Source organism: Pungitius pungitius, chromosome 21, assembly GCF_949316345.1.
Source record: "Pungitius pungitius chromosome 21, fPunPun2.1, whole genome shotgun sequence".
Taxonomy (NCBI): domain Eukaryota; kingdom Metazoa; phylum Chordata; class Actinopteri; order Perciformes; family Gasterosteidae; genus Pungitius; species Pungitius pungitius.
In genome coordinates, this window is record NC_084920.1 from 6,926,172 (window position 1) to 6,953,084 (window position 26,913).

The 26,913-nt window shown below is 42.8% G+C and overlaps 2 protein-coding genes across 6 annotated transcripts; one reads left to right on the forward strand and one right to left on the reverse strand.

The window, feature by feature from the left end:
• Window positions 1–2,249: 2,249 nt before the first annotated feature.
• Window positions 2,250–5,617, reverse strand: kcng3 (potassium voltage-gated channel, subfamily G, member 3). The gene is made up of 2 exons (XM_037464717.2): window positions 4,583–5,617; window positions 2,250–3,511 (listed from the first exon to the last, which is right to left on the reverse strand). Exons 1-2 carry the CDS (start codon window positions 5,200–5,202, stop codon window positions 2,860–2,862), a joined length of 1,272 nt encoding a protein of 423 aa, XP_037320614.2. The 5' UTR covers window positions 5,203–5,617; the 3' UTR covers window positions 2,250–2,859.
• A 322-nt stretch (window positions 5,618–5,939) lies between these two features.
• Window positions 5,940–24,387, forward strand: mta3 (metastasis associated 1 family, member 3). 5 transcript variants are annotated; one of them, XM_037463980.2, is made up of 20 exons: window positions 5,940–5,996; window positions 6,183–6,245; window positions 8,100–8,167; window positions 9,286–9,379; window positions 11,125–11,251; window positions 11,487–11,550; window positions 12,795–12,912; window positions 13,391–13,493; window positions 14,081–14,180; window positions 14,284–14,472; window positions 14,834–14,908; window positions 15,424–15,482; window positions 15,630–15,748; window positions 16,359–16,516; window positions 17,197–17,419; window positions 19,058–19,150; window positions 19,291–19,452; window positions 19,880–19,911; window positions 20,003–20,121; window positions 23,040–24,387. In XM_037463980.2, the coding sequence occupies exons 2-20, from the start codon at window positions 6,218–6,220 to the stop codon at window positions 23,209–23,211; spliced, it is 2,103 nt and encodes a 700-aa protein (XP_037319877.2). In that variant the 5' UTR covers window positions 5,940–5,996; window positions 6,183–6,217; the 3' UTR covers window positions 23,212–24,387. The 5 variants fall into 5 exon arrangements, with proteins under 5 accessions (XP_037319877.2, XP_037319880.2, XP_037319878.2 ...); XM_037463983.2 differs by lacking the exon at window positions 5,940–5,996 and adding an exon at window positions 21,875–21,994 and having other exon boundaries at window positions 6,004–6,245; window positions 23,040–23,057; XM_062560062.1 differs by lacking the exon at window positions 5,940–5,996 and adding an exon at window positions 6,006–6,082.
• The last annotated feature ends 2,526 nt before the right edge of the window (window positions 24,388–26,913 follow it).

Consider the following 26,913-nt stretch of genomic DNA (forward strand, 5'->3'; position numbering starts at 1 on the left):
TTACTAAATACAATTAGCTAACCTCTATCCTATACAGTCATTACGCCCTATTTTTTACAGCTCCAATACTAAAGTGATGTAATAATGCATCTTGATTATGTATATTTTTTATTTTGTATGAATGTGTAAATTGATGATTCTCACAACATCCATTAAAACATATTGTGTGTTGTGACCATTTTTGTCCACATGTGATTGTTTTCTGCCTCTCTATACAAGGCGGATTTCACTTACGCATGTTTTGAAAATAGCTTTTTAAGAAAAGGTCAAATGGAAAAATGTAAGTCCAGAACACACATGGACACTGAAATAACATTTTTTTTGTTTAGTTATTTCTGTTCCCTAAAATATGAATCCTATGGACTTCAGGGGTCCTTTGACTTTGCCTCAATCTCTACAAGCAGATCAAAGATCACATCTGGATTTTTTTTAAAAGTCCTGCAAAATGAATCATATCAGCCTCAGCTGTGTGTTATTTGCACATACATCTATGCAATCAGGCGTGACTTAGATCAGTGATTCTCAAACGTTTTTAGTGGGTCGCGGGCCTTTGCATGGGAAAATAAAAAAATTTAAAAAATAAACTTTTTGCCGGCTCATCCGTCCATGTTTTTGGTCAAGCGCGGCAATTAGAGGATAAGACTGGCGCCGCAAAGAAAACTGTTAGCACCAACCCCCCCCCCGGCGACACCGACACCGCTAGCACACCCCCCCCCCCCCCCCGGTTGATGACACCGCTAGCACCCCCCGTTGACCGACCGCTTTGGGACGCGTAGCACTGAATATCTTCTCATGTGTAGTAAAACACCTTGTTATGATATCCCCAATCTCAGTTTTTTCTTATAATCTATTTTTATTTTGTCAAAAAAGATTTCATTCTTATTTCCATCGGGTGCTTAGGCCTACTGACTGAGGGGTTGCGATAAGTGAAACACAAGCCTTTAAAGCTTAGTGACAGATGTGCAACATGCTTGGAAAGTCTGGACCCTAATAACACAGCGGCAGGAGTTAGATTAAGCCAATGTACCTTTACAACAGTTTGTTGTAAACAAGGCCGCAGCACACTCTTCACTCCAGTGAAAATCCAATGAGCGCACTGAATGTCCTCGCCAAGAGGCTCAGGTGTTTCTCACATTGAATGCAATGTTCTACTGCCTGTAAGAGGCCAGGGGTGTAGTGCGTCATCACATCAAGACTTTGAATTATCAAACTCCATCTGCCAAAACCTGCTTTTTTCATGCATTGCCTCTCTGGGTGAAGGTTATTGTTATACAGTTTGATTACAAATGAGCAATTATACATCATAGACATTTTGATCTGAGACATTTTATTACAAAAGGTCATACAATAATCACACTAATCACAAGTTCATAGTCTATTGATGAAAAAGTTTTTGATTGATTGTTTCAATCAGGACATGCCAAGATTCACTAGGCTATAAGCTATAAACTGTGCTGTATGCAAGGTAGTAAAATAGGGATTATCTCTCCTTTTTGTGAGTACCTAAAAAAGCACATTGATAACACAACAAGAACAATAACAAACTATCTTCTGAGTACAATGAACACTGAACACGTACAAGGCTGCAGAGTTTGTGAGAAAATAACCGATTAGACTTTAAATTCAAGGCGCTACAGTCCATTAACCAACTGGTTTAATGTTCACCACAGAAAAGCATGAGAGCTTGTCGGTGTGCATGTGTGTGTTTAAACACATGATGGTTGATGGTAACAGGAGGAGAATAAATGCAGAGAAAGACTGTTGTGTGGGAGAGGTGTTGACTTGTTTGTTTGGATCATGTGCCTCCTGAACAAATCACATAATCTTGGCTTAACCACGAGTAGTGGAAACATGTCTGAATCATGAATGTTGGTCATTATATTTTCAGGCATCATTCTTTCCCATTATTCTTTTTGTATATTTTGTAATTCAACAAATCACATAATGCATGTTTCCTGATAGCTGTAAAAACAAAAACACCAGCCAGGAGTTTTGTGCGTGGATGTTGTCTATTTGTGAGCACAATCGACCACTATTATGATTGGCATGTTTGAGGATGCAGGTTGCCTTGGAGACACAGAAATACAAAATGTCTTATATTGCAAATGGAGACGTAACACACTCTCCGTCTATTCATTCTTTGTGCTCGCTGTTGCTCCACATTCTATCTCTTTGTCATTTTTGTCCCGGGGATCTTTTATCAACCATCTCACGCTCCATCTGCGCTGTCATATCTGTCATATCTGTCATATCTGTCATAACTTTAGTTTTCCACCACGTTGTAGTCCTCGCTTCTGACCTGTCTCTATATTTCCATATCTGACTTCATGTGCTGTGCAACCCCTCTGCATCCTTCTTTCCCTGTCACATGTTCACTCAATCAGTCCATATCTCACAGGTTTAACAGAATGCATCTAGGTCACACATCAATATTTTGTAACTGGCACAATCTGGGCACAAAGCTTAGACAAAGTGAGGGCGAGACAAACAAACACACACACAGCCCTGAATGTGGCAGACAAAAAAGCAGCCGTCTCTGACAATGTTGTAGTCATGGAAATACAGTGTAAACAGCAGCTGGTGTAAAAACTGAATTGACTGTACCTGGGTGTTTAATAACTCATTCCATTATCCAGTCCAAGTGGTGAAAATGGAAGCAGGGCATGCTGGCTAAAGACAATAATTGGAGATCATCAACACAACAGGCAGGAATGAGACAGGCCAATTACAATTAGGCGCATCTCGCGCAGGAAACGGTGTAATACGTACAGTGGATTGCTATTTGACAACAAGATTAGCAGCTGGTTTGTTGAGTTTTTTTTCTGGTGAGGGCCGAGCTGAATGTGTTTTGGTCTGGATTCATGCCCTCTGCAGTATCTCCACTGACAAGCTGCGTGTGTATCTGGCAGAGCGGAGTTTGAGTTCGTGGTAGCACTGTACAAAACTGTGGTAGATGAATGTGATGGGCAGTGCCAAGAGAACAATGCCACTCACGACACACATTCCCCCAAGCACCCGTCCCCCGAGTGTTACAGGGTACACGTCCCCGTACCCTACCGTCGTCATGGAGATGATAACCCACCAGGCTGCTGCGGGGATGCTGGAGTAGTCCGGGTTCTGCGTCCCCAAGTCCAGCCCGTACTCCAGCAGCTGGGCGAGAGCACTGTATATTGCCATGGCGACGAAGACAAACACCATCAGCATGACCATCTCCCGGTAGCAACGCGTGAGTGTGAGCCCGAGTGTCTGCAGCCCCAGGAAGTGCCTGGCCAGCTTCATGAGCCAGAACACGCGCATCATCCTCAGCACCCGGAGCACCACCCCGGCAACCCCGAGACCAGCCCCTGGCACCCCGGCCTGGGCCAGCGCCATGGTGACATAGTAAGGGGTGATGGAAATCACATCAATGATGTTCAACGGCCGCCGGATGAAGTCCCACTTGCTTTTGGCCACTAGAAAGCGCACTATGCATTCTGCTGTAAACCAGCCGATACACACGGCTTCCACTGTCCTGCGGAGAGAAGATGAGGAAATTAGCCGAACTGAACTGCGAACAGGGAACGGGAGAGCAGCAACAGATGTGGATTATAGTAAACATTACCTTATTATCAGATATTAATTGGAAAATCTGCTTATATGAGTAAGAAGGAAGCACACAGGGGGGGGGGGGGATTTATAGGAAATACACAGGACATCTGACGCATTTCAGGGTAGACACAAGTAAACAAAGAGAGGAGGAGACTGGAAAATTCCCGGTAAACAGCACAGAGTGAAGGATGCAAACCCGTCAAAGACTGTGTGACCGAGACAGGATTATTCTATAGATTAGCACAGTGGAGGAAATCAAACCAAATTAAGTTGAGGTTGTGCTTGTATTTGATTTAGAAACTGTAATGCAAATGAAATAGCACAGAGCCCGTATGGATCACAATGAGAAAAACCACATTGTTGAGCAACCGAGGGGAATTGCATCATCTACTGGCATGGAACTAAATTGTAATCATCTTATGCCTGAGAATGGACATTTAGTGATTACCTAACCACTGTTACAGATCTCGAACTATGTAAACATAACCCAGCCTTATATAGAGGCTGCCCCAGTCATACAAAAAGGACATGTTGTGGAAAAAAGAGAAGTGGACTTTCCACCTTGCATCCAAGAGGTACAGCCAAAAAGTCCAGGCGCTAAAACAGAAGTACCAATGAGTGGCTTAATTTCTTTTTGTTTGCTTTCTCTAATTGATAATCCCTCACTACACATTCTTCTTCCAACCTATTACTCGCTGGAATATGATCTAGCATATATGTCATTAATCTGATGTCTGCCCACCCTGTGTACCGTGCAGTGTACCCTGCAAGCCAATGACACTGGTTAAGAACGGGCAACATAAACGCATCCTTGTTATGTTCCTGCCTGTTGAGCTCATGGCATCAAGTCACTATTGACTGTAACGCACCAGGTTTTAGAGCAGAGCCTCAATTGTCGGATACATATTTCGCTGAAGCATTTCGCCGCGTCCTCGTGAGGGGGGGGGGGGGCTTTTATTCCTCTAAACTTAACTGACCCCTGACGTTCGCCTACCTGTGCTCCTCCACTGTATTTCTCTTGGCTGTATCCCAGTCCGGCAGGGTGCTCGCACACATCATTATCATAGAAACGAGCACGAATATCACAGACACTGAAGCCAAAAGCTGCGCAAAAACGGAAGAGTTGGGCTCCTCGAATGTCTTGCGCATCATCTCGAGCCATTTTGCGCGACCGGTGAGCCGCTGCACCGGTGAGCCACAGCTCTGGGACTCATCCCCCGATACTCCGACGTCCAACTCGGACAGAGTGTCCAGTCCAATCTCCGACATCCTGTCGTCCAGGCGCTTCTGGCAGCAGGAGTCCAGGTGCACGCTCTCCAGTCCCCAGTAGAGCATCTCGGTGTAGAATGACAGCTCGCACACTCCGGGCACAAAACGGAGTTTACCGGAGCGCACGTAGAGCATGATGAACACGAAAGCCTGTGCGTGGCGGTCAAAGAAAAACTCATTTCGGTCCCGGTCGTAGTCATCGCACAGTTCAAGAACCTCTTTTTCCGTTGCGCATGCATGCAGCCCGCTGACGCGCCGAAGAGGGAAATCCCGAATCACCTCACGGGTGAAGGCGTACCGGGTTCCCCCTACGTTGAGTACGCAGATGCTCTTCCCGAACTTCATCCTGTCAATCTGTGACCTAACTACAACTTATCTTCGCAGTCCACTGTCCCTTCCATCACAAAAGCGTTTGGACACTTGGGTGCCACGGTCTCCACTGTCCCCACCCGTTCGTGGAGACGGTCCTGCGCTGATGGGAACTCAACCTTGCGTCCCTGACTCCTGTAGCCTCTCCGTGGCCTGTAGAAGAGTCTCTCCTCCACAGCCGGGGCGAGCCGATCCCATCAATGATGTCACATGCGCGCGCACGTGCGCACGCATCGTCGTAAATGTCGTGCAGGAAACTGAGGCTTAAAATCACACACATTTGGCTTATAGTTCGAAATCGTCGATATAATAAATATTACATTTTGTAAGTGTTAGATTCGTATAGGCTATTCCCTCCAGCCAGCCAAATATGAAAAATTGTTTGTTTTGAGCACTTAAGGGCGTTTGAACATTCTAACTATATTTTAACTATCGGACTTTGGGTTTATTCTGTTATTCTTCAGCACTGTTGGAAGAACAAAATTGTATTGATCACGATGGCTTCACTGTATTTACAATAAAGAACTTGAAATATTATAATAAGTTGTTGAGAACAGTTTACTTCTAACATAAAATTACCTGTATGGTTATAAGTAAGTATTAGAGTCATGGTTGCATTTGAAATAAATAAATATGATTTGTTAAGGTTAAGTGTCTGTGTGTGTGACTGAAATCGTGCGGGTATGTGCATGTCTGTGCGCGTGCGCGGCCCTATTCTCAACGTCACCAGTCAGTGGTTTTTCGGGTTGATCCGACTTCTTTTGGCTGCCGTGAGTTCACTGTATTGAAAAGGGGACTGTGAATCCTAGAGGAGGAGGAGGGGGGTTGATTTGGCAAAAAAAAATCTCCCGCTTGGGTACACATCCGGAGTCTCGACGATCATAATCCATCGCACCTTTTACCTGTTAAGGGTCTAGACGTTATTGTTTCTATTAATTTATTGTTCTTTCTTTTAGTTTATGGTTTACGTTAACACTCCGGGAGGGCAGAAATGGCGGCCAACATGTACCGGGTCGGAGGTATGTATGTCAATGTGGACCTTTTTTTATCAAACTGAAACCCTTCCAGTTTCGCAGCCCCTGGGGATCATGTCACACAATTTCTTGCTGGTTTGCGTGTAATAGTGAATCAAGGCCGTGCTACACGCATAGAAATGCATTCAGTTGGACCGCTAAGGTGATCATTTCTAAATATTTTGGATTCAAAATGGGTCAGGCCTCGCGTCTGTCGTGTCCACTGCAGCTAGCCGCCAGCTTGCTAAATAGCTAGCTCACAATGTAAACATATTTCAACTGTCGGCACCTTTGTTGTTCTTTGGTTTTCGGATGTTTGGACCGGGGCTACAGGTAACGGAAACGCCGTGGGTCTTCTCGACTAGACGTGTGTGGCTAAAAAGGTTCAAATGTTGCCACAGGCAGTCTGAAGCTGCCTTTGTATTTGCCTCTTCTGGCATGCAGCCATTAGTGCGAGTCCTTATTTAGCTAACGTTAGCACCAGTAATGGATTCGCTGATTAGCATTATTGCGGCTGTGCCGCTCGTTTAACGTGAGGAGGAATTCATCTTTACAATCCTGGTAACACAATACTCTTGGTTTTGGCACACTGTCCACAAATATTTACAACAAGCACCATTAATTAGAATAATGATTTTACCTGCTAGCTAGCTTGTTAGCAGTGTGCTGGAATTCAGCATCTAATTATTGTCTCGATTCATGGCGTCGTTGCGTAGGGGTTTGATTGAATCTTACACCTTTATTACCTCGTAGTTTTAATTAACATTGTGACTAAGCTGTGATGTCATGCTCGACATGTCACACATTAATAATCATCCCTGCACATGTGATAATATCGTGGTAATAGTACAACACAGGCGTATCATTGTCGTTACAACGTATCAGTTTGTTGACCATATGGTCACCGTAGGTGCAGTTCTTCTGCTGCCTTCAAGTGTTATTTGGAAACTGTAACTCCAAGAACGTTAAGAACTGTGGAGTGGTTTTGATTTTTTGGTCTTTATTACAAATGAAGAGATCTGTTTTCAAATATGTCTTTTGTAAATGTTACCTCTTCATACGTATAGCGGAGTCGTTCTAGTACAACTTAATAAAGAGAAAAATATATATGTCAAGGCTGCAATTGATCTTGTAGGACAGTACCCCGCTGGGCATGAATTCACTTTCGAGGTGGATGACTGTAGTGTTTATATGCACTTACTAAATGTCCAATCATGATTTACCTCTCGCTGACTTGTTTGTTTTTCTTGTGCATAGAAATTACAATATTTCAGAGAGCACTTGAAGGCAGCACTCCCCATGGACTAAACTTTGACAAAGTTACTGTATATTCTGCTCAGGTAGAGCCGAATCAGCCTCTGGCTAGGAGTCTTATTTATGCTGATTTTATTGATGAGCTATGCATGGTCATTCATTTCAATTAAATATATCCATGTCCCCAACATATTTATCTTATTTAATCATAACTGTGGTCAGTGCACGTATATTGCTTTTGCCCATAAGAAATTCTCAGTTCATTAATAGTCTTCACGTCTGTTTTTAACCTCTTCCTCAGTAGGAAGTTCAATGGTTGCTCAATGGCATACTGGGAATGGGAAAAACTGCAGTATGTCACTGAGCCAATTTCCTGTTCCTTGATTTTTTCTGTAGTAAGATGGGATTGAAGTAGTGTTGGCAATATACAAGTGTAGATGGACTTTCACTCCCTGGTGATTTTTTTATTACACCTACACAATTTAATGCATTCCAGTGCTTTTGACTTTGCAGGTTTACCTAATGAAGTGGCCGCTGAGTGTGTTATTACTATAGAGGATAAATCAATCGTTACCATGAACTCATACAGTGTGTTTTTTGTTGCAGATTATGTATTCTTCGAGAACTCCTCCAGTAACCCTTACCTGATCCGGCGGATAGAAGAACTTAACAAGGTACAGAAGTAATTGTGTGTCAAATTGGGAGTCTGTTTCAGTTGTTCTATGCCTGAGGGTGAATAGATAGGATTCCTCACTATCCCTACCCCCCACTTCGCAAAGTGTGTTTCTGTGCATTTTGAGACAAAAGGGTATGTAATAGGATGTAACCTGACAGGTACGTCCCTGTCTCCTAACTGCAGTTTAATATCACAGGACACACCTGTGGGAGTGTTTGTGTATGTGTAGGCAGCGGAGATTGTTAAGAACTTTTCAGCTCAGCTTTAAACTAAAGATCAACTAAAATTCTCGAAAAGCAAAATGGTCTTATGCATTGTTCTGGGCCAAACTTTTGTAGAGTTAACTGTTTGAAATGATAACCTTTTCGTGGCACATTTAAAAAAATACCAAGCAACATTTTTCAAATACTACACCAGCATCTTGGACAGGTGAGCCCAAAAAGCCTTTTCTGCATTTGCGTGAAGAAACGCAGATAAATGCAATGATCATATTGTGTGGGTGGGAAGTTGTAAAACTTGTAAAGACTGTATATTGCACTATGAAGTCAGAAGACAGTGTTGTTATACTAAGCGATAAATAGGGGTGGACATAATAACAGGAACACCCTATAGCATTATGTAATGTAACACAGTGGTCCAGCAATAGAAATGGCCCATGTGGAGCTTTTCATTTTCTTCTCTTTTTTTGTTGAGGCTGAAGAAGAATGCTTGATTCAACGTGATGAATTTTTTCGTGCCCGCAGCTAATGTTTGTATTGCAATATTTGTCCATATCCTGCCACTGCCACTAAACACAGCTGCTCTTATCCACAAACTGTTTCGTAAAAACAGCAGAGGTTGGAGGCAGTTTTCTCAAACCCCACATTCATTCACTCTCAATCATTCACGGAACTTAATACTGGCCGAGTCTTTAAGCCTGTCGGCCTAATTATCAAGCGAGACAATCAATCAATCATCTGTTCAAATAGACTGTTGCGGCCCTGATCATACTGTCATAGCAGCATAGCTTGATGAGCAGACAAAAGAGCCGGGTCTCATGGGAAATAAGAGGTGTCTGTTGGAAGGTGTTGCCAACGCTGACAGTCAACCTGGATCCCTCTACTCTCACTGTTTCAGACGGCCAGTGGGAATGTGGAGGCGAAGGTAGTTTGTTTCTACAGAAGGAGAGACATCTCCCACAGCCTCATCCAGCTCGCAGACAAACACGCAAGTGAGTAGTGATTCTGTCACCCGCCATGACACCATTTTTTTCAGATGCCAGATGTGAATTAAATTTGCTTTCAAGCAATTGACCCCTTGCTAAACCCCCTACTGCTACTCCATTTATATTTAGAACAATATGAAAAGAATTGAAAATATTTCCATGTGAGACGGGAGAATTGGTATTGGAATTGTGGCATCTTTAGCTAAAAAGCACTTATGCAATTCATCTTTTATTGAAATTGTTTGACATCCTATGGTTTTAATTAGTATTTCTAGCCAGTGAAAATTACATTATGGTCCTTCTGGTGGATGTCTGTAAAGCAGACATCACTGAGCAAGTCCTGTGCTCAGTGTAACATTAACCATCGGTATAATTTTCCTTTTCCTGTTGATCAGAGCTCCAGAGTGCAATTATTTAGTCACATGCATAGGTGCTCCAGTGCAACGTTAAAATATGCAGCTATTCATACATCACAGTAATTTCTTAATAATTTATATTGTGTGGCTACTTGAGGAGAAGAACGGAGGGAAAGGAATATGTTTTTGTCAAGCTACCACCTCTTCTAAGTGGGTAGCCTTCCACCAGTTTCACTTCATCCATTGGTCCCAACAAATTAAATCGTTGATCACTTTCTGGTCATTAAAAGCTTCTCGCCGCCAAAGCAGTACCATGAACGTAAGGATGAACATTGATAGAAGATGAGTCCGAATTACCATAGTTTATGAAAAACAATTCCATGTGTGAAATATTTTGATGTAATTAAATTAATTCATTAATCTTAGTAATGTATTTAAACAGCATTTGTATGGGGAAGGGTTCTCAAATTACCGATAATCTGCATTTACTGGAAATACAGGAATGTTTTGTGCTTCTAATTCTCTGCTTGCTGAAACTTTGTTGAAAAGAGGTTTTGGTCATCTCGTTGGACACATAAACTAGACAGTATGGAGGGACATGTGCACTCATATCAGATACAGATACATATCAGATACCTACTAAACCAAATCAAATTGTGTTACACAAATTATTTAGAGTGAGCAATAGTTAAACCCAAGTTTTCTGGGGAAGATCCTAAATACCAAACGCACGGGATCACAGTGATGAAGGCAGTGTGTAGTGCGTGGAGACAGCAGCCTCAAAACGCAGCCGTCTAAGTGAGAATCGACGGTTCAACATGAAACAGACCGTTTTGAAAAAGCTCACAGGCAGCTTAATGCGTGAGATCGGGACAGTGGAAACAGGGAATCTGGGGCTCTGTAGGATTCTCCAACTGGGCTGTGAAGCTGCACTAGAGAGGGAAAACAACTTGTGTTATGATCGTTGCTTGCCAATAGCCGATGATGTGTATCTAACTGTATAAAGCAGATTCCTTAAATATGCAACACTGACTTAAAATGTCGACTCAACTGCAGCCAATCCAGTTTTTGTTGATAAGCGCCGTGTGCTTAACATTAAATAATAGCTTGGGTGTGTTTAATGGACTCCAGCTATAGTTTGTGATTGCAAAACCCTTTTGAGTTATTGTATAACAGCTGAAGGCAGCACAGTTGAAAAATATCATGTGGTGTTTTACGAAATCATGTAGATATAAGGATGAATTTGAGTGAAACCATGTGACTGTTATCTGTCACTAGTAAATCACCGTTGTTCATATTTCTTCAACTGGCCTCGCTTACTTGCACATCATAATTTTCAAACGTCTTCTCGTGTCTTTTGTGCCCTCATTTTCATTCATGTGTGCCTTTCTGCAGAGGAATTGGAAGAAGAGAAGGAGAGCCCGATAGAGACAGACCTAACAGACAAACAGAAACACCAGCTCCGGCACAGAGAACTCTTCCTATCCCGGCAGTATGAGAGTCTGCCTGCGACACACATCAGGTACTGTACAAAAACACACACACACACTAGACAACACGTCTCATTTGCAGGCAGTGCCCATGGACAGTCACCCATCTAACCATGAATAGACAAATCAAGTGCTGCTCACTTCCTTGTGTGTTTTTGAAGCGGCTTGTTCACTCTCTCTCCCTCGCCCCCTCTCCCTCGCCCCCTCTCTCTCTCTCTCTCTCTCTCTCTCTCTCTCTCTCTCTCTCTCTCTCTCTCTCCATATCAGGGGGAAGTGCAGTGTCGCATTATTAAATGAGACTGAAGCTGTTCTTTCATACCTTGATAAAGAGGTGAGCCAAAGAAAATAACTTGATTTGTCATCGCTTGCTGTTTTTTTCTTTTTGAAGACTGTGTCATAGCAAGTTGATTCATACTTTCCTGTCAAAATGGAGTGAAAGATAAAGGCTGCAACTGCCAACAGCTTTAATTGGATTAGTCAGCTGATTATTTTCTTAATTCCTAGTTTAACTTTCAAGAAGCTGATCTAAACAGTACCTCAAGACTGGGAATGTCCAGATAAATTATTTTTAAACCTTTAGAATCTCTTCTCCGATACTTATATTTCCTATATAATAAAGCTGCACAGTGCAGACTTTAAATATGTTATTGAAACCAATACCATATACATGCTTTAAAATCGTACAGCACCAAACATGAACAGATCATGATAATGTGATAATTTACCTCCATCTAATACTCATTTTAACTGACTTGAGGCTTGAAGATGGAAGTAAATGCAACTTTTGTTAACGTTAACTGCCTAGCAATGTGCTTAAGTGTGTGTGTGTGTGTGTGGGTTACTGACTGGTTTAACATAAAACTTTCTTTAGGCTGATGCGTGTAAATGTGGGCAGAAACATGAAACTGACCCACTGGTCAGTGTTCGCGACTGATCAATTGAAAACCAGGTAGAAAGTCTGCTGACCGATCGGTGCGTGTCCCTTAACATTAATAAATTACTCGTATTGATTACCTTGCTTGCGGGGCTCTAGTTGCAGTTGCGAGGCGACTGTTGTCAGCGCTGCACAGCTGTGTGTCTGTGCACCGTAGAGTCAGTGAGCTGAAATTGAAAACAAGAGCACAAAAAGTAGGCAATATCATAGACAGGGTTTAGGAGAGACAGCGGAGAGAGTTGATGGCAGATGCGCTTGAATGGGAGCTTCACGCCTGGTTGACAGCTGACGTAAAATGAAGAAATCACTGGGCATAAAATGTAGCCAATGCCGATAACCGATCACTCAAGTAAAAACAATTAATATTCATATTGTGACAAAAGATTAGAAATAAGTAAATGCGCACATATTTCTGATGCTAGAAACTTTGTTTACCTATACAAGGTCTCAATAATCAACACAGTGGCATATTGTTTTTCCATTTCAGCTCTAGAAAAGTATTGTCTTCTTTCTTTTGTTGAATTGTTACATTTGAAATCAGTGAGTTTCCAAAGTAATTCAATTGAGGGTTCAAATGTATAAATGTTTGACAGTAGAGTCACTTCAAATGCAGGGACTGATTGTTTTGTCATTCTGTTCAGGATACGTTCTTCTACTCGCTGGTGTACGACCCCACACAGAAGACCCTACTGGCCGACAAAGGAGAAATCAGAGTGGGGCCGCGCTTTCAGGCAGACGTACCTGAAATGCTGCTAGAGGGTCAGTAAGAACGTGCAATGTATTCAATTGTACGTGCAAGTCTTGTTAGAAACCCCTAGTTTGTATGATCATTCTTAAACGGCCGCAGCAGAAAGAAGTAGTTGTTCTTTGCAGGAAAGAGAATGTGCCAGGACAACATGACATGGACAACCTACTTTATTGTTCCTTTCCTTGATTGAGCGTCTTTCACACATGCAATTCGACTACTTTACTAGTATTAATGGTAACATAAGTTGAAACTTTTAGTTTGGAAAGGTTTTATTCCTTTTTTACTGTCAAAAGCACCCTCTTCTCTCCTAATCCATCATATCGTTTGTGGACATTCACAGATGGTATCAGAATACATGCAGAGCTTAAACTACTAGCTCTAGCAGACAAGTCTTTCAAATAACCAAATGATTTATTCTGTCCTGTCACCTTGGGCTTGTGCTCGAGCTGCTGCGCAGTCTGTCAACTGTTGCTTCTGTGGGTCCTGCAGGGGAGGCAGACGACAGGGACCAGTCCAAGCTGGAAGAGAAGCTGTGGTATCCAGAGTGTCCGCTCTCCAGCAAACAGATAGACCAATTCCTAGTGGTGGCACGGTAAGACCTTTGACCTCCGACCTCTACACTTATAGGATGTAATGATTCCTCTAAAGCTGCGACAGATTTGCAGTGAGAGTGTTGGATGGCAAACAAATTCATTAAAAATCTGATTAATGCACATTGTTAATATAAAAGGGATACCTCTAAAGTCTGTCTCTCTATTTTAAATAGTGAATTTATTTGTGCTCTATTTGTGTTATTTCTTTGTTTTGGGAAAAAAAATCTTTGTACGCTCAAACGGATTGTCGCTAAATGTTTTTAAAAATGTTCATATGGAAAGCATTCGTTTACAGTGATTTCTTAACGATGTTTTGCATTGCTTCGGATTTGTAATTGTATGAGTCATTAAAAAGAACCAATCAGCCTCAGCTATTGAGCTTCCAGGCAAATGCAACCTGGATTTTATGGTGTTTGTTTTGTAGCCCAACGATGTAATCAAATATGACACCATGCCCTCTTTTTGACCTTGTTGCTTATGACAAAGTAACACAACGCAGCAGTGAACTGGCACAATGAACTGGCACAATGAATCCCAATGGATCCTTCATGATCCGCCCGTTTTTAATGCGTGTGTCATTCTGCAGGGCGGTCGGGACCTTCGCTCGAGCGTTGGACTGCAGCAGCTCAGTGCGACAGCCAAGCTTACACATGAGTGCAGCTGCAGCCTCACGAGATATCACACTGGTGAGTGGATCAGACCGGGATAAATGCACTCTCACTCTGCAGGACTTGTGTACCGTCCGTGATAAGTTGTAACCCCCATTCTTTGTGCCTCTTTTTGTCGCAGTTCCATGCGATGGACACGCTGCATCGCCATAATTACGACCTCTCCAGTGCGCTGAGTGTACTGGTCCCAGCCGGCGGCCCGGTGCTCTGCCGGGACGAGATGGAGGAGTGGAGTGCCTCGGAAGCCGCTATGTTCGAAGAGGCACTAGAGAAATACGGAAAGGACTTCAACGACATCCGACAAGACTTTGTAAGTGTGTTTGTATGACTGAACTTGAACCTCTCTTCCCACTACCTACATGTGCTGTACAATACAGACGGGATATGGGTGTACATGGTGGCACCATGACTACTTATTAAATGTGTGAATCGCTGTGTGCGTATGTCTGTAAATGTGTGCGTTTGCGTCTGGGGCTCAGAACCAACCAATACCGGTAGCTTCCCGCCGCTCTAGTTGCGACGACTCGCATTAATATTTATGAAGGCTTTTGCACCCAGATGGCAAGAACATGAGATATTGATATCATTAATTTGCTCTCTTTCTCCCTCTCCCTTTCTCTCTTTCCCTCTCTCTCTCTCTCCAAAATGTTTAATTTTTTTTTCTTGTGAAGCTGCCTTGGAAGTCTCTGACTAGTATCATAGAGTACTACTACATGTGGAAGACCACAGACAGATATGTGCAACAGGTGAGACAAAATCTGTACTTGCCAAGCCAGTATTTCTTGAATGACTTTCTGCTGTTCTTGGGACATTGTTAAGGCTCTTCGGTTTTCCTTTGTCCTGCTTTTGGGTTTTTCATTTGTGTTTACTTTAAGTTGTCTGCTCATATGTTACATGTGTTACAGATATTTAGTATTCCACGAAAGTTTGTGAACTTAATGGTCAGTATGAACGTATCAGAAGCTGAGAAATCTTGTAGAATTTCATTCTATACAATAAATTAGACCTATCGAATTAGGCATATCTTCCATTAGATCACCTGCCTGGTAGAATGCCCTGTATGGCTCAATTTGGATGAGAGAATCAGCAGAAAATGCAATATGAAGTTTTTATTCATTATGATTACCAGGGCAGTGTGACTGCAAACACTCAATAAGAGAGTAAACAACACCCTTTGATATGTATTTATGCATTAGATTTTAATATTTGTAATGATTTGTGTTGTTATTAATGTCAATCCTCTGTGTGTCTCCCTGAGCAGAAAAGGCTTAAGGCAGCAGAGGCAGAGAGCAAACTGAAGCAGGTTTATATACCCACATAGTAAGTCACTTTATCTACTAGATATTTCTAGATGCAGGAATCATTTGTGATACAGCTTTTTTATGCATATTTAATGTTTTGTTTCAAAGCAGGCAGCAGCCCTGTTTGTAAATTTCTTAAACCTCCTCCTGCTTTTCTCTGTGACAGTAACAAGCCCAACCCCAACCAGATCTCCATGACCAATGGCAAGATGGCAACAGTGAATGGCGCGGGCCCTGGGGCCTACCATGCCTCAGGCGGGGGCCGAGCCTGCGAGAGCTGTTATTGTGAGTTTTATCTGTGTGTGGAAAGTTTAAACTTTAATCACAAGGGCGTTGAGCAAGGGTCATTTAGAAATATGAGGGAGACTAATGCTGATGTCAGGCAGCTAAAGAATTATATTTCACTACTGAGCGCTGATTCTGGAAGAGAATCACTGTGTTTCTGCTAATTTATTTTTCCAGCTGCTCCTAATCGAGTCATCAATATTTCCCTTCACTTTCAATTCCACTTCTCTATTCCCCTAAGCATGGTTTAGACCCGCAAGGCTGCAAGAGTGTTTTCTATAAATTGTGAGAAAATAAGTTAAATGCCCATCACAATGTCACATGATGATGTCTTCCAATTGCATATACAATTTTTAGAGTGATATAACACAGTTAAATGGAAACCTTCAAATTGATGAAGATGCAGACAAAGAACATTTGCATTTATTTGCTCTGGTAAATGCAGTCAACCATTAATCTATAGTTACTAAGTTGTTACATTTTCTGTCAACTTGTTTGACAGAAACAGAGGAGCTATCACTCACAAGCATCATTAAAAATAATAGCTAACAGAAAATCCAAACTACCCGAGACCATCATTAATTCATGTTTGGTGATGTTGCATCAACAGCCATGCAGTCGGCCCAGTGGTACTCATGGGGTCCTCCCAACATGCAGTGCCGCCTCTGCGTTTCCTGCTGGATGTACTGGAAGAAGTACGGAGGCCTGAAGATGCCAAGTAGAGCAGAGGCCCCAGAGGAGAGGACCTCACCCAGTCCAGCAACCAATGTAAGCCCTGCAGAATGCAGTGACGTTTTCTTTAGGTCCATCTTAGGTTGCATGAACAATCACCAGAAACTCTGGAATAACTCACATAAAAATAATATTGCAGCAGCATCATTTATTAATACAACCGCTCTGCAGTAAACCCAGTTTCATGAAGGATGTAATGTGAAGTTCTGCTTTTAAGTGTTTTTGAACAGCTGCTGATTCAACCTGATGGTAATTTTGGACAGTGAAGTAACCCTCATTGACACTACCAGGATGGACAAATATGTTACAATTACGTCTCTGTGTAGCTCCAATAGAGTTCAACAAAGTGTTCTTTTGTTCATCACTAACTTATCTAATAAGTAGTAATTAAATAGTAATTTAATTTTAGCACCTTGTTATCTATTATAATAGTTTATCTTAGTACACTTTTGAAATAATGGACATGGAGGTGTGGATGAAGATAAGGGGCCAAAGCTGGGCCTAAAAAACGTTCTGAAGGAAGCAAAAAATTCTAATCTCTCATGCCAAATAACCAAAACTGCTCCAACTTTGGCAGCAGTGGGAGTTTACCACGTTGCTCAACGGTAGATGAAAAGGGTTTTCTTAAGCACATGAACTGTCTTTTAATCATCATTGATGTTAGAACTTTGTTCACCGGCCTCTCTTCTGCTCCTCTCCACCCCCTTCCCTCCCAGGAGCATCGCTCACGGGGTCACGCTCCCCGCCAGTCCAACCACATGGTGCCAATGCGAAACAGCGGCAGCCCGAAGTCCTCCATGAAGACCAAACAGGCTTTCCTGCTGCAGGCGACGCGCCTTACCAAGCTGGCCCGGCACATGTGCCGTGACATCATCAGGCTGCGCCGCGCTGCGCGCCGGCCCTTTGTGCCCATTAACTGTGGGTCCATAAAGGCAGAGTGTAAGAGCTCTTTTAATTCCTCCTAACTTCTGCCACATGGACACACAAACACCTTCACACACGCAGACAAAACACAACAGATGCCGACACACACACACACACACACACACACTCTCACCACCTTTCCTCACCCTTGCTGCCCCACCATCAACACCCCATCTCCCCCCCCCCCACCCCCCTCCATCCCCAACCGTTTGTCCCTTTCTGTTTTTATTATTGTTATTATTATTATTTTGGTTTTTGTATTCTCCCACCCCCTGTTTCCAATAAAGACTGCCTGTCCTCATAACTATGAGTTTTGATCATCATTTCATTCGTGTTTCTTTGTATTTTGGCTTTATTCCTCTATCTGTGGAGGTCCTTCGTTAGTGTGAACTGAAAACCACTGTTGTAATCATACTCAAAGATGTATTGGTTAAATAGGGCTTTTTTACACTTAAACACCTTACACTTTGAAAGCCACTCACACATAGGACTGAATTTGCTCTTGTTATTAACCAGTATCCAATAGAACTCATATCCTAGTCTGAGCTGCGTACTTGCTGAAGTTAGTTTGTAGAGAAGATGTATTTTACTATGAGAAGCTCTATTTTGCACGGCTCCCCTGGTACAGGCGAGCCCACTCGGGGCTTTCAGGGCAGAACCAGTTGTTGCAGCCACAAATGTTTATCGTCAATACTGAACCTCGGCTTCAGTTTGTTCACCTTCACCCGTCTTATTTTTTGTTTTTGTTCTTTTGCGCACTCATTTTTCCTCATGCTGTTAATCACGTATGTCAAATGAATTGTGTTTGGGTTGCTAATTAGCTTTAGATGAGTTTTGCACTGATACAACATGAAAGAAGGGAGGTTGACAATGAAGTAAAGACCTTTGTTTTTTTGTTTTGTTTGATACAATTTATCACAAGCTGCTCTTGACTTCTTTGCTGCTAGGTGCATCTCCATTTCATCAACTGGACCACGTCCCCTTGGATGGTCCCTTGCTGTGTTAAATCATGCAATATTCATGTGAATCCATGTTGCCTCTGAATCCTGCAGACAGGATTTGCCATTCAGAGCCATTTCTCCCCCTCCACTTTGCCTTCTCTTTTCTAACAACTGTTACAATATATTCTCATCCCATCTTCTACCTATTTTTGCTCTTTTCTTTCATCACTGTGTGAATGTGTGAGTAGACCTCCAATAAAGTCACACCTGAAAGCATCTCTTCCGAGTCCTTGTGCTTCATGTGTCTCGTGTTATCTGTCCATCGACTCCGCCGCAGTCAGAGAAACCATAAAGCCCCCCCCCACCCCCTCCTCTGCCCCCTTCAGTGCCTGCCGTACCTCTGTGTAATGTGTGTTTATTTTTTTTACTGTCTGTTTGTTAACATGTTGTTACCATCCCTGAAAGTAAGGCACCATTTACGTTATTCCATCATTCATTTGAAAAGTGTAGAGGTTATTTTACATAGTTAATTTACATTATGACATGTACGCTTTTGCCAAACTATTAAGACAGATTCAATACACAATTGTATTTTTTTTCACTTACCACACAGCCACACAGTATGTCACTGGATAGAGACGATCGGAGGGAGATCATAAGTCACTGGTATGCTGCACTGGTTTTGTAAAATGTATGTGTGTGTTTGGTTTAGACATGTCAAAGGTGTCGGAAGGGCAGGGGACTCGCCTGCCCAAAACCAGAGCCGCCCAAAGGAGCACTCTGACCAGTGTTGTACAGTTTCTAGGTAAATTAACACACACACACACACACACACACACACATGATTGCGGTTGTACTGAATAACAATCACATCCAAAGTGATAAAAGTAGACATTGGTCAGATGGGAGCCAGTTGATGCAGCTCCAGTGTGGTGTTTCTTCCAGAGTCCCGTCCAGCAGCCCACGCCCCTCGCTCCCACCGCACCCATGGCCTGCAGACGCCTCCTCCACGACGCCTCCTCTCCTCCCTGCCACACGGGCCCCACGGCATGCTGGGAAAACGCAGCTACCATCACCACAGCAGGGCTGAGCCAGACAGACGCGCAGGTACACACACAGACACTTTTCTTTAACAAATCTGCTGAAGCAAGCCAAATTATTGTGATCTATTTGTCAATAAGAGGGTTATTGCTATACTTTATCCTGCCTAGAAGCAAAAAGTTGTTCACTTGTTTTCGTCTGATAACCACCCCCCGGAAAACAATAATTTGAAAATTACTCCTGTCTTGCTTTTAAATGAGTTACTTGTGATGTGAGTGAACCTTGTGTGGAAGTTAAGTGGAAACTCACCCGGAGCTGATCACCTTTTCTGCCATTTCTTATCTAAACTAGCTCGCTGGAGAGAATGACAACTAATTCTAATGAAAGCGAATCAGCAGATGGGGGTCATTTGGATAATTTGGATGATTCAAATTCAGTAATCAATACTATTCATAAGTGACAGTTCCATCATGCACACTTTGCACTTTTGCAGATAACACTGGTACAACAGGTGGACCCCTCGTGGTAGGTGTCTTATACTCTTTAAAAAAATATTCTGTACAACTGCATAACCCCTTATTGTGATCAAATTAAACATATAATTGCCTTTTTGTAGCATAACGGCCGCAGCAGCAGCAGTGGAAACCCCCGAGGTGGCGTCATGATCCGCAAGAGACGCCCAAACTGGATTGATGCCCCTGATGACAGCTTCTTCCTCGTCACCCGGGAGACCAGGTAAGCAAAGGTGACACTTTTCAAACCTCTGATTGGCTGACTGTGTGTGTGTGTGTGTGTGTGTGTGTATGTGTGTGTGTGTGTGTGTGTGTGTGTGTGTGTGTGTGTGTGTGTGTGTGTGTGTGTGCGCGTGTGTGTGTGTGAGCCATGGCAGATGTTAACTTTGTCCTCCGTGGACCTGTGGTGGACAGTGGTGTAGTGCACACAAAAACACACAAAACCAAACAGATGATAATCCTCGTACACATTTTGTTGTTCTCGTGATTGCATAAACATGCAGTTATGTTTTATGCAGAGAAAATGAGTTTATATACATTTTTCTCTCATGCAGACACACACTTATGCACACAATGAGTCAATGTTCGCACGCCTCAATATGAGGGAGAAAGATGATCTCCCATTAAGCTTGTGTCTAAATGAGCCATGGCGCCCGGCCTTCTTCCCCGCCTTCAGTTCGCAGGAGGCTTAAATTAACGCAGCTAACTGGTTCGGATGTGCCAGCGAGGAGCCAGGCGGAGCTGGGCCCTGAGTGGAAATATCATTACCAGATTAACCATGGCTGCACTTGTATGGATCACTCATTCACCACTTACATTATCAACATGGCTGTGATTGTGTGTGAGAGAGATGTCATGCTGACTGCTGTCCCTCGATTATATTGCTCTGTTATTTGCTCTGCTCTGAAAGGCAGGTGCTAATGATAGACTGTGGTGGGGGAGGGGGGTAATTTTCTCTCCATATGTGACTCTTACTCAGTGTGATGAAGAGCAGAGAAAAGTAGTGGGAGTCAGGGGTGCGAAGAGGGGCAAAAAGATCAAGAAACTGAGAGGGACATAACCCTTTTCTTTGTATAAGTCACACTCAATTAAATCTGCTAAACAGGAAAAAAATAAGATGAGAATGTAACAGAATCGTTGACCTGATGATGAAGCATCAACATGGAAAGTGAGGAAATCAACAAAATTTGGAAATTAATGCCTGTACCTTATTTCATGGTAACTAAAAAATATCACCACATATGGCGCTCGACGAAAACGTTATTAGGATTCATCCACTGGGAGCCATGTGGATGAATTTAATAATGTTGTGCCAATCCACACTCCTCTGGAGACTAAAACAATCTAGAAGTGTCATGGCAATCTGTCTAATAGTCAATATTTATCTGAACAACAAATGTAAAAGTCATGATAGGGCAAAGTCAGAGGATCAAAAAAATCATTGGATTCATCCTCTGAATTTTGGTAGATACTCTCATTGTAATCCTTAAAATACTTGTTTAGATCTTTCACTCTGGATCCAAAGTCCTTTTACTCTCACTGAAGTAAAGAATCTGCGTAAATTTTCCACAAATATAAAATGAGATTCAGAGAAGTAGAATTTGGGCAAAAAAAACGGGGCATATTAGAACATATTGTAACAGAACGAGAGAAAGCAAAACCAAAATGTAAATGAGACTGCTTGATAAGTTTGACCGTGTTGGATTTACGTTTACTCTACTCTTGCCAAACGCCAGCTGAACAGACAAACAGCCGGGCTTTAGTTAACGCGCCACCAGAGCTAACTCTCTGCTCTTCTTCTCTTGTTCCTGTTGCACTCTGACCCCTGAGTGACCTTACATGTGTCGTGCTGTGTCATAATCCGTGAGTTCATTGTATGCTTCAGAGATGCGTGTTCCGAGGCCCCTTTGGGCCTATTCATACTATACTTGGATGCGCAGTCTTCGAGTCTTCACAAGTGCTTATTTTATCAACAGCTGGGATCTGGAGGGAACGGATGTGTTTCCCTGTTCACAACACAAGAAAAGCATCCATGGTGCTGCTGAGAAAGCAGCGAACGAGGAAGCAAAGACTAAGGCTGTGCATTGAGTCTGAATGTGAGCGCCTGAAGCAAGCCATGAATCACCTATGTGTTGTGGTTATGTATTTTCGTATTTGTCTGCCAATGAATTCCATTAGTGTGCGTGTGGCCTTGTGGCCTTGTAGTTTAGTGTCGGTCGCTGCATGCTGTTACATAAGCCTTGAGGTAGCAGCTTAAAGTCAACTGCAGTCTGGAAATTACCAGCAAGCTCCTTTATATTAATCTAAAAATCCTACAAAGAAGTACCTCTCTCTTCCGCCCGTGACAGAGATGTGTATCCTTCATCACTGCTCAATAAATAAAATGAGAAAAAAGTGTTTGTTTCTAGTTACTTTATCAGCAACTTGAGAGCTAAATTTGGTGCCTTCACACTGTTTGTTTTAACCAACTGAAAGTTTGCATTATTATGTCTTTATAAGTTTCTCCTTTTACGTCTTGAATGCATCAGATACTGCCTCCGAAGTGAAGGTGTTTCTTGTTAGATGTGCAGTCACTGAGAGACGAAACACTGCTAAAGCAGTGCAAGCAGGACAGAAATTGTAAAACCAGCTGCATGCATCACTGTCACCAATAGCATACCTGACAAATGATGCATTTAGTGCAACTGACAGCCCAAAGACCCTCCCATCAATGTTTTTATGCGTAGGCAGTCTTTTTCTCTGCAGGCTGCAAACCTGTCATCAAATGTGTTGTCAACTCCATATGAATAATGTATTCAGACAAATAATACATGAAGCTTTGGTTGTGGGACTTTAGAAAGCATACTACGGAGATGTAATCATGAGCTATCAGCTACTGTATTTCATAAAGAATGAAACTTTTCTTCGACAAGATGAAGTGTATCTCCACAGACCAAACAATCAAATCCGATCCAATTTCCCCAAATGCCAAATTATTACCATTTTTCAATGTGTTAAGTCTACTAAAATTTCTGTTAGGACTAGCTACTAACCAAGGTCCAATAAAGAACTGTCAATTTGGTGTTTTTTTTTACTGACATTCGCTCGGCATTCGTGTGTCTTCTTCTGCACTTATGTCCCGTCTCGTCTCCACGCCTCCAGGAGGGCCAGGCGGCTGCTGTCCCGCTCCCAGCTGAGGCACGCTTGTCGGCAGCCGTGCGAGCAGATCGCCCTGCGCAGGGTCACCCAGGCCCCACCGCAAGGGCTCGTCCTGGCCCCTCCACACCCTCACCCGAGCCTGAGGATGCGAGGCCCCATTGTCATCCACGACTGACCGGTGGGAGGGGGGGGAGGGGGGAGGGGGGCGTGCAGATCCTCTGACACCCCCACGCCGCATACTTACTAGAACACTCCCACCTCCTGTTCTCATTAGATCCCCTTTTTGTTGTAAAATCCAGAAGACTTCAAAAAAGCCGTCTCTCAACTGTTTGGCAACAGAAGGGTGTGCCGAGCTGTGATGCAATAGAAAACACACACTTGACCTGACTGCAAGTGCAGCCTTTCTGAAATCCTGAGATTGTGTAAATACTGTATCTGGGTGCATGCAGAGAGTGTGTGTTTGCCTATGTGAGAGTGTGTGCGAGTGTGTATCTGATAACGCCAGCAACACATGAAAGAAGGAGTGGATGTTGATGTGTGCAGTTCTTAGTCGTTGTGGCTGGACATAAACGGAAGATTTTTGACTTTTTCTGTGTTGATGTTCTACTACTGTGGAGTTATTTTGGGTGGGGAGCATGGTGCTCGTGGGTGGGATTGGATTTGCAGGGGTTTACTGAGGTTCATTTAACATTGGAGGTGAGGCAAATATCTAACGCTGTCTTTAAAAAGAAAATGCACTATGAACTGAACTGAACAGCTGCTTTGAGTGAAATGAAATGACTCGTTTAGTTTTGGAGAAATCTGCAGCTCTGAACATATAACAAGGCAATGAAATCCAACAGCATATTCTTCTCCCATGAACCAGTGTAAAATATATTGTACATCTCATTGAAGCTCTGTAAATATACTCATCCTATTTCTATGGCCGACTGTACCCTAACATGGGAACTACAGCTCTTCCTTTGAAACAGAAAAGGGCATAGATCTGTCATGTTCTCCTCGAGGCTGCGATGTACAGGCAACATTTTGAAGCAAAAAAAAGGGCCAAGGGCAAGCAGTTTGCTACATATTTCATCATTGTTCCTTAAAACCAACGATCAAGTTTCTCCGGTTTTCAGGTCCTCTCTCGATGCTGCATGTTGCCAAAGGGCCTTGCCTCAAAAAGTTGCCGGTGAACCCATCCGGTCTTCAGATGTGTTTGATTATGAGTTTTTAAAAACTGGCATCGCCGCCGCATGTCTTTGAGGTGTGAGCCTCCGCCAATGATTTCTTCTCTTTCATTCAGAATGTTTATGTTAGTGTTTCCTGTACGTCATGTGTTAAATATTAATAAAAAATTGCAGGATTATGATGTACAGTCTCAATGAGTCATTTTGTGATGTTACATCCTGAAAGGCGGCCCCTGTCTCCGACCCACCTACTCTGTCTCTCTGGCTCTCTTGAGGGTGTGTGGTGGGGAAGATAGATGGAGCCTCTGCTACATGGCCTGTGTGGTGATGTCATAAAATACCCCCACAAATGATGGTAATTTGACACAGCGATGAGGAATGAGGAGTTCTCTGAGTATACAAATCGTATTAATGGGAGCTTGCCTCAAAGTACTTCCCTGTATATAAAGATCAAAAACATGGTCAGAGTCAACTGTTGAGTGTTTTTGTTTCCACCATATGTAATATTCTGTCTTTGGCCTTCCCTAAATGTAAAAAAGTGCAAGGGAGAGTGTAAATTACATTATTTAGACTGGCCGCATGTTGTAATTGGATTCGTCTTAATATGCATGTGGGGCTGCAGGGGATTAGAAAAAAGCAGATTTAAAATGCTCGTCATGTCACCTGTCTCCTCATAATGTGATGGCTACATGACATTTTTACATAGTATGTAAACTATATACAGTGAGGAAAATAAATATTTGAGCACCCTGCTATTTTGCAAGTTTTCCCACTTAGAAATTATGGAGGGGTCTGAAATTGTCATCGTAGGTTCATGTCCACTGTCAGAGACATAATCTAAAATAAATCCATCACAATATATGATTTTTTTAACTATTTATTTGTATGATACAGCTGCAGATAAGTATTTGAACACCTGAGAAAATCAATGTTAATATTTGGTACAGTAGCCTTTGTTTGCAATTACAGTTGTCAAACGTTTCCTGTAGTTTTTCACCAGGTTTGCACACACTGCAGGAGGGGTTTTGGCCCACTCCTCCACACAGATCTTCTCTACATCAGTCAGGTTTCTGGGCTGTAGCTGAGAAACACAGAGTTTGAGCTCCCTCCAAAGATTCTCTATTGGGTTTAGGTCTCGAGGCTGTCTAGGCCACGCCAGAACCTTGATATGCTTCTTACAGAGCCACTCCTTGGTTATCCTGGCTGTGTGCTTCGGGTCATTGTCATGTTGGAAGACCCAGCCTCGACCCATCTTCAATGCTCTAACTGAGGGAAGGAGGTTGTTCCCCAAAATCTCACAATACATGGCCCCGGTCATCCTCTCCTTAATACAGTGCAGTCGCCCTGTCACATGTGCAGAAAAACACCCCCAAAGCATGATGCTACCACCCCCATGCTTCACAGTAGGGATGGTGTTCTTGGGATGGTACTTCTTCCTCCAAACATACAGTGGAATTATGACCAAAAAGTTATATTTTGGTCTCATCTGACCACATGACTTTCTCCCATGACTCCTCTGGATCACCCAAATGGTCATTGGCAAACTTAAGACGGGCCTTGACATGTGCTGGTTTAAGCAGCATGGCATGGAAGGTTCTTCCATGCCATGCATGATTTCAAACCATGACGTCTTAGTGTATTACAAACAGTAACGTTGGAAACGGTGTTCCCAGCTCATTTCAGGTCATTGACCAGCTCCTCCTGTATAGTTCTGGGCTGATTTCTCACCTTTCTTAGGATCATTGAGACCCCACTAGGTGAGATCTTGCATGGAGCCCCAGTCGCATGGAGCCCCAGGGCGATTGACAGTCATGTTTAGCTTCTTCCATTTTCTAATGATTGCCCCAACAATGGACCTTTTGTCACCAGCTGCTTGGCAATTTCCCCGTAGCCCTTTCCAGCCTTTTGGAGGTATACAATTTTGTCTCTAGTGTCTTTGGACAGCTCTTTAGTCTTGGCCATGTTAGTAGTTGGATTCTTACTGATTGCATGGGGTGGACAGGTGTCTTTATGCAACTAACGACCTCAAACGGTGCATCTAATTTAGGATAATTAGGAGTGGAGGTGGATATTTTAAAGGCAGACTAACAGATATTTGAAGGTCAGAATTCTAGCTAATAGACAGGTGTTCAAATACGTATTTGCAGCTCTATCATACAAATAAATAGTTAAAAAATCATATATTGTGATTTGTGGATTTTTTTTTAGATTATGTCTCTCACAGTGGACATGCACCTACGATGACAATTTCAGACCCCTCCATGATTTCCAAATGGGAGAACTTGCAAAATAGCAGGGTGTTCAAATACTTATTTTCCTCACTGTAGTTGGCAAACTTATGTTGAACTATACATATGTGAGTGTTGATGTGAAGTCAGTCCAAACATTATTGATGGGTCCGGTAATCAAATCTCATTATCATTAGTTCTGTTCTAACTATTAAATCGTGTCTGGTTTTTTCAAAGGTGGACAAACTTAAACACTAAAGTCACAATTGTTGGTGTTAAATCGGAGCTTTCTGAGAGGTACTTGAACGCAGCACATTTTCTGCCGGACAGTGTCACCACTGGCGTCCACGAGGTCCCCAGAGGTCTCCAGTATATTCAACGAGGTACACAAGTAGTAGGCTAAATAAAATACCTTTATATGCATCCTTCAATTAACCACCTGATTGTTGTGTAGGCAAATTTCGACCCTCGGTCGACCAA